At 40.1% G+C, this 8,563-nt stretch overlaps 1 protein-coding gene across 1 annotated transcript; it reads right to left on the reverse strand.

Annotated features, from left to right (window-relative positions):
* Positions 1-221: 221 nt before the first annotated feature.
* Positions 222-2,875, reverse strand: LOC134653794 (serine protease inhibitor dipetalogastin-like). The gene is made up of 2 exons (XM_063509160.1): positions 2,791-2,875; positions 222-889 (listed from the first exon to the last, which is right to left on the reverse strand). The coding sequence occupies exons 1-2, from the start codon at positions 2,801-2,803 to the stop codon at positions 225-227; spliced, it is 678 nt and encodes a 225-aa protein (XP_063365230.1). The 5' UTR covers positions 2,804-2,875; the 3' UTR covers positions 222-224.
* Positions 2,876-8,563: the final 5,688 nt, after the last annotated feature.

The raw sequence follows: 8,563 nt of genomic DNA on the forward strand, positions 1-8,563 counted from the left end.
AATTTTAAACACCTCGCCCGCTTAGCAACTTCTGCTGCTGACTGTACCTATATATTGTGTTGATCTTGAGGAAAATCGCAAATTTATTATAACATGTTTATTTATAACAATATATAAAACTACGCTCTTATACAATTACGTATCAGACATAACAATACGATGGTCGATGACATACTAACTAACTCATTGGGACCTTAAATATATTCGTTCTTTGGAAGCTTTATTTAGCAGGGACCATTGTGAGCCACGCTCACTCCGGGGCTCCTTTTACTCGAGCATCCCAGCACACAATGGTTAGGGTACGTTTTCCCATCAGACCCGCACACAGGCATATAATTCCTGAAGCACACACAGCTTTTCTTAGGTGACTCTTTTGAATCCTCCGCTACTCTAACCGTTAAGTCCTCGCAGGGACCGTCGTCTTTTTTATCCAAAGGCTTGTTCTGCGCCGCACATTTCAACAGACACGTGTTGCTGTAAGTGACGCCGTCGGTTCCACAGACGGGCTCAAAGTTCCTAGTGCAAGTGCAAGTGGGGAGTTTAGCTACTTGTTCGGATAAGGCTTTAGTTTCGCAAGGGCCGTCGTGTTGCTTAGTCAAGAGTGGGTTTCGAGCTCTTTCGCAGCCGAGAGCGCATTTGTTAGGGTAGGTTGTGCCGTCGATGCCGCAGACTGGTTTGTACTCGTATGTGCAGAAGCAGGTGGGTTCTGCTTGGCAGGGGCCCCCGTGGGCGAGCTTGAGGTCCTGTTTGGTCTGGGCGCTGCAGTCGAGCATGCAGCTGTTGGGGTAGGTTTCGCCGTCTGTGCCGCAGACCGGCGTATAGTCGCGTGCGCACACGCAGGGCGGGAGAGCTGCGGTGCTGCTTATGTAGGATGCGATGAGGAGGATGGCTGACAAATAGAAATAGAAAGTTAGTTGCTGTTTATATTTCGAGTTCGTTTAAATGGACATTTTCCGTACCTATGTAACAAATATTTTTTTCTAGAAGATGCCGCCACACGTGCTTGTAGGGTGAAAACAATAATAAGGGCCCGGGCACACTTAGCGTCTTTCGAGCGTCGGCGTCTATATAGTCAGCGTTATGGAAAATGGCGTTGCGCCGACGTTGTGTCGAGCAGCAGCCATAGAGTCGGGTGAGAATACGTTTCTGCCATACGCCACTTTCACTGGTTTACAAGAGGGCGAAAAGAAGCAAAAACATTTTTTTTTTCGAAAAGTTTTACAGTTACGAAATATTGAACTTAATATCATTTAGGCAAATATGTTTACTATGTCTAGTACCATACAAATATTGTGAATATAGGGGTAATCATGAAATAAAAGCATTTTTATGATTGCCATATCCGTTTTTGATGAGTAAATGTTAAACGTAAACTGTTATGATATAACACAAAAGTTTTGGATATGTCACACTTTTGAGATAATTTTCTGTTAACACAGTGTAGTTCTCCTATAGTAAAATGCGGATATGGCACAACATTTTCGTAAAATATATTTTTTCAAAAACCGATTAGTGTCAATTATAGCATATTTTTTGTTATTTTAGTAATCATTAAAAAACGATTTTGCTCAGAAATGGATACACAAACGTATTCTCAGCCGGCGATAGAGTTGGCTAGACGCCGACGCTCGAAAGACGCTAAGTGTGGCCCGGGCCCTAATGTAGGGTATAATGTTATGTAGGTATTTATTCCCAGAATAAAGTTATCGGTTTCCGAAGACGACGTAGTAAAAGGACATTATAGGTAATTAAAGTGAGCGACAGGTACTTCAGTCGGGTTGTTATTGCAGCAATTAAGTTCATTACACGATAAGGATTCAGATTTTCCCGCCCAGTAACGGCAAATAATGGTGCTAAGACAACGCAAGGATAATCGTCAGGATATTCCGATTTTGTTAAAATATTGACAGACTGTAAGAATCATTATGATATTGGTATCCTTGAATGCTATTTTCGATACCTACATTGCGGATTGTTCTGCAAGTGCAGGTTCAGCTCGATTAAATCAATGCCGTATTGTATCGGAAATCGCATGCGATTGATGGCTGCAAGGCCGATATAACCCAAAGAACCCCTTAGTGCTTATATTCTGGCAAACTCACTTCGTCAGTAGAAAAAGGAACATTTTTCTCCTTTTTCTTGTGACGGAAACGGCCAGACAAAATCGGATTATCTAGGGCGTTGGGGTTTTTTTTTACTTATTATAAAGTTTTAGGTGGGGTGGGGTGACTATCAAAATTTTTTACACTGGTAATAACGATACAGTAAAAATCAGGCAATTTTATTGTTTTATTTGTGTATTTCAAGATGGACTTCGTAAAATGGTCGTCGTAGTGTGGATGTCGTAAATTTCTCCATAATTTAGCAATACACGGATACGGAGTATAGGTAATTAGGTTAGGTACGCGCAAAAAACAAGTACCTACTTAGTAGCTACGTACTTAATGCATTAATGAAATTCTGCTATCGGTAGAAGTTACCCTTGACATTTCTGTTGATGTCTGATTTGTAAGATAAATTTTTCTACATATTGTTATTGTACCCCATTTTTTTAAGCTACGTGCATACTACACATTTTAAAACTCTTATGTATTAAAATGTATGTATATTTTCTAAATTATGTGCTTTGCGTCAGATTTTAATGCAGCCAAAATCAATCAAAACAAGATATGTATAATATTTATAATACTTAACAAAACAAAGTTTTAAAAGTCTATGTATCTACTACGTTTAAAATTGCAACGAATTATCGCAAAATTATAAAGACAGTAGTTTAAATAAAATACTTACCAAACTTATACATCTTGTTGTCGTTATATTATAAATCAGATTCCACTCAATCGAACTATGATCGCACTGTGACAGTCAGCCTCCGAATGATGCCCGCCGCTCAACGCCGTCCATATATATTTAGTAAGGTATCACAAGAAGTTTCGCGCGTGGTTCCCCGCGCGGTGCGTCATCGTCAACATGACATTCTGTGAAGTTGTTTTTGACCTAAAGCTCTGAAATGTCTGGGAAACACTGTTGTACTGTTTACATCACGTTTTCACTGTTACTTTTTAACGTAAAAGCTGTTACATCATTTTGTGACGTCGCGTGACGCGAGAACGCATGCCATATGACATGTTTGTTTAACTAAGCGCTTTCTAGGCTGTGTATCTACGTCTTCAAAGCACTTCACCTAGCCTAGGCACACCAATATACCAAGAGTCCGCCTAAGCTAACTCAGAACCGACTTGGGAGCGACTGGTCAAATGTCATTTCTTCATAGGAATCGGACGTTTACGGGGCTAGAATGCTGAGGGGCTACCGAGAAAACCGAATTTCGCAAATTGCGCGCATTTTTCTCTGTCACTCTAATAACGCCTTCATTGGAGTAAAAGAGAAAGATCCCCGCAATTTGCGAAATTCGGTTTTCGCGGTAAGCCCTCAGATCGTGCTGGACAGATCTCTCGCTTAGACGTTTTTGCTGCTGACTGTACATAAAGTGGTACTACACATGGATAGTTGTAACGGACCACGAGGCCAAGTTATTTTAGCGAATAAACAAATATACAGTTATCTAATTAAGGGATCACTATTTTAAGAATATTTGTTTTCGTTAGAGATCTGTGAGTGCTGAAAAATTTGTAAAAACTCTCCGATTCATATACTATGATTCATATACAGGGTGTTACCTGTAACACGAGCAAATAATTAAAACATATTATACTCCTCAAACTATAAAACTTTTGTTAAACAACTTTTAAAAATTATGAATCCTTTAGACTTTCTCTTTTTCATACAAAATAAATATTGCCTTCAATGTACGCTGACATCAGTGTGTTTGACGATGCTTTTCACGCTTTAAACATAACAAAATTTGCAGTACATTGCGTCTTAGAATAAACTTTAAAGTGTAATAAAAATTTAAACAAGTTATTTTTAAAAGTTGCTGAACAAATGTTGGTCGTTTGAGGACTACAGCCTACAGTTTAATTTATTGCTCCTGTTACAGGATACACCCTGTATGATAGACTATATCAGATTTTGGGCTAAGGTACCAGTCAGCAATTCTCTGCCACTGCCACCCCACACATTAGTACACATGACATTAGGTTTCGGTTGTCGAATTAGGCCCCAGTTTACAGGCGTTTATAAAACGGCCCCGACGTGATCTGAGGACCTACCGCGAACCACGTTCAACGTGTTGCCTCTCTGTCGCACTTGTAAATTCGTACGTAAGTGTGACATGGAGGTAACGTGTCGAACGTAGTTCGCGGTAGGCCCTCTGTTTGCTTAGGTATTCATATGAAAAAAATGTTATTTCTTGCGATTTTCCTTTAAGTAACCGAACGTGACGTAACTGATGATATATTTTGAGTTCACTGGAAAGGCCTGAAACGGCGATCAACAGTTGCACCGCAAGCGTAGGTATTAGGTCAAAGTTAACGTCTTACATGACTTGTTATTTATGTAGAATTACACTGTACAGGCGTCACCGATAATTGCACGCAATTTATTTATTTTATTTTTATTTTATTTTATTTTTTCCACACTTACATCTTTACAGGTAAACCTAAGACAATAGTGTGACAATATATTTAATGTTGATATTGTGAATTCAGTCAATGAGCATGAGAATATGTCAATATTTTCCGCTATTATATTGAGGGTCCGAATAGCGCGCGTCAGTGGCGCCAGACCTAGCAGGTTGGAGCGCCCGCGCGACTCGGCCAGCAGTCGCGGCCGACGCCTGCGCCCCACATACCTGTCCGGCACATAGACACCCACATAACTTAATACCTGACTGTTGTACAATTTGCCCCTGAGTAGCTTAAAAATATATGTTACCAGGCACAGTTCCCTGCGCACCCGCAGCTCGTTGTACCCCACCATACCAAGCACAAATAAGGTTGGATACATTAAGGGGTAGAACGGGTATACACCATGTTTCCGCCAGTAAACAAAACGAACAAACTTGTTCTGGATCCGCTCCACTATCAAGTTATATTTCGCGTCATGGGGAGCCCAGATCACTGCATTGCATTCAAGCCTACTGCGGACTAATGCATTATATAAGGCGATAATAGCGCCAATATCTGTAAAACCATGCGACCGCCGAAGCACAAACCCCAGCATTCTATAGGCTTTCTTACAGATATTGACGATATGATCCCTAAACCTCAGATCAGCAGTAAATTTAACTCCCAGGTCTTTAACTTCTATCACTCTATTTAAAGTCTCAGAGTTAATGTGGTAGTCATGTACAATGGGGTCACGCGCTCGAGTGAAAGTAATAGTCACGCACTTGGACGTATTAAAATACAACTTATTAGCTTTACTCCATGAAACCACCCTATCTATGTCACTCTGTAATTTAGCACAATCCGAAGTATTTTTAATGGGTAAATATATCTTTAGATCATCAGCAAAAAGCAGGCAAGCCGCATTTTTGATAACCTGAGGCAAGTCATTGACCATTACTATGAATTCCAACGGACCAAGGTTACTTCCTTGACTTACGCCAGATCTCACAGAATAAGACTCAGACCTGAATCCCGCGTACTCAACATACTGTCTTCTGTCGGTCATGTAACTCGCAAAAAAATTTAGTAAATGAGGGGTAAAGCCGACGCCAGCTAATTTTTACACGACTGCCCCAAAAAAAGAGTGTATTGTTTTCAGGGTTCATGTTTGTATGTGGGTATGTAAGTTTCTTTGTTACACCGTAACAGCTAAGTGCCTGAACCGATTTAGGTGTTTGATATGTCATTGGAATCCTTACGTCATCCCGAGTAACATAGGCTATGTGACGTCATCACAAAACCAATATGGCGGATTATGCACTGCAAATTGTGCAACCGAAACAAAAATAAAACTTATAAACCTATCGAGTTGGGTATTAAAATAAAGGATTTTGAAAGACGATTCTAAAACTGTACACAAAATATGGTTTAAACTATTCATTTGGTAGGACAAGATTTTACAAAATGTAAGTATAACGCAAAGATAAATGAATTGTCTAAATCTATTGAATGGGATATTAGAAGAAAGGATTTTTTAAGGCGATCATACGAATATATATAAGTTATATGTTTAATTGTATCGTTGGAGAGAAAATACGAAATGTTCTACATCGCGCTAATGACATTTCTCTTTGCAGCTATATACGACAACGTCATACGTGGCGCTTACGTTATTTTCAATTGCGAAAGTGTCAAATACGAAAGCAACGGTTTGAACGATTGACTAGGTGAGCATTTCTCAAAAAAATTGTACATTTCGATCACATCTTAGATTTCTATAAAAATTGGTATGCTGGTAAAGTACATGAAGCTGAACAATTTCCACCATATTTCCCAAAATGTCCAAGAAAGTTTGTATGAAACATTCCTTTTTTGTTACCAAATGTGTAAGGAAATTGTTCAGCTTCACTTTACCAGCATACCAATTTTTATAGAATAAGAAGAATTAATCTAAGATGTGATCGAAATGTACAAATTATTTGAGAAATGCTCAGGTACTCTGAATTGATTTTAAGTTTGCACGACAAATTTTGCAAATCCCGGAGCACACGTGCTACCTACTGTTGTGAAACAATATTTTAGAGAAGCAAAGACTGGGAGCTTAAGACAGATGGGCTCTTCCTGCAACTTCCCCGAGTATATTAATAACGAAAGCCGAAGGCCGAACTCCGCATAGGGTCGACGCTCCGAAGCGTAAGGCAGGTGCGTGCTTCCTGTAAATTCCCCAAGTATCTTAATTGCGAAGGCCGAAGGCCGATCGAGCTCCGCGTAGGGCCGAAGGCCCGGAGCGTAAGAAAGGTGCACGCTTTTTGCAGTTTCCCCAAGTTTCTTAATTGTAAATACCGAAGGCCGAGCTTCGCGTAGGGCCGAAGGCCCGGAGCGTAAGAGAGACGCACGCTTTCTGCAGCTCGAAGTATCTTAATTGCGAAGGCCGAAGGCCGAGCTTCGCGTAGGGCCGAAGGCCCGGAGCGTAAGAAAGGTGCACGCTTTCTGCAGCTTTTCCAATTTTCTTAATTGCGAAGGCCGAAGGCCGACCTTCGCGTAGGGCCGAAGGCCCAGAGCGTAAGAAAGGTGCACGCTTTCTGTAGCTTCCCCAAGAATCTCAATTGCGAAGGCCGAAGGCCGAGCTTCGCGTAGGGCCGAAGGCCCGGAGCTTAAGAAAGGTGCACGCTTTCTGCAGCTCGAAGTATCTTAATTGCGAAGGCCGAAGGCCGAGCTTCGCGTAGGGCCGAAGGCCCGGAGCGTATGAAAGGTGCACGCTTTCTGCAGCTTTTCCAAGTTTCTTAATTGCGAAGGCCGAAGGCCGACCTTCGCGTAGGGCCGAAGGCCCAGAGCGTGAGAAAGGTGCGCGCTTTCTGTAGCTTCCCCAAGATTCTTAATTGCAAAGGCCGAAGGCCGAGCTTCGCGTAGGGCCGAAGGCCCGGAACGTAAGATAGGTGCATGTTTTCTGCAGCTTCCCTAAGTATCTTAATTGCGAAGGCCGAAAGCCAACTAATGGGAAATAATTATGTAGTTGCAGCGATATTAAGCCATAGCACTTTTCAATACGTCTGGTTTTTGGGTCCGACCTATTTAGGTTTTTAAGCACGTTTTATGCTAACATATCAAATATCAACATGATGAAAGCTCCTTGAAGCAACTTAAGTTCCTTAAATCATATAAAAAATGTGATTGGTTTGTATGGTCACTAAAATGTATAAAATAAAATAAATTAATTAAAAATTAAAAAACACGACTGCAGTTTAAAACCGAACTGAAAAGCTAAAAATAATTTTTAGTTATGTTAGTTACTCAACTTAATGAATGTAAAATATAATATATAAGTGTCCTGTCAGGGTCGTAAACAGCAAACGGAAAAGCTTAGGCTCATTTAGGATCGTGATTGTACCTGTATATTTTATTTCGATGCAGTCGGGGACCTTGATATATTGAATTTCTCCCATTCACAGGTCCCCGACTGCATCGAAATAAAATATACAGGTACAGTCACGATCCTAAATGAGCCTAAGCTTTTCCGTTTGCTGTTTACGGCCCTGACAGGACACTTATATATTATATTTTACATTCATTAAGTTGAGTAACTAACATAACTAAAAATTATTTTTAGCTATTCAGTTCGGTTTTAAACTGCAGTCGTGTTTTTTAATTTTTAATTAATTTATTTTTTCTGTGTTATTAGTTTGTATTAGATTTGTAATTATTTCCTCGTGAAACTTTAGTTCACCTGGCAGCAAATATTGTTAAGCTCCCATTCCTCCAAACTTTCAAGATTCCACATTTGTACCTAAATCTTTCGTGAACTAGGGGTTGCACTTAATTTAACAAGTAACAAATAGTTAAATACATGAGGTAACAACACATTTATCATGCTGACTGTAATAGTACAGTCAGCATGATAAATATGTGCTATAAATATATGCTAGAATCTAGCATATACTTAGCTAGATAGATAATTTTTTTATTGCAAAACATTACATCGTATATAAGTGTTGGCCCCTAAAGGTGACGGATGAAAAGAGATTGCATGTAGCGGAGATGAGAATGTTAAGGTG

This window comes from Cydia amplana, chromosome 14 (assembly GCF_948474715.1).
Source record: "Cydia amplana chromosome 14, ilCydAmpl1.1, whole genome shotgun sequence".
In the NCBI taxonomy this organism is placed as follows: domain Eukaryota; kingdom Metazoa; phylum Arthropoda; class Insecta; order Lepidoptera; family Tortricidae; genus Cydia; species Cydia amplana.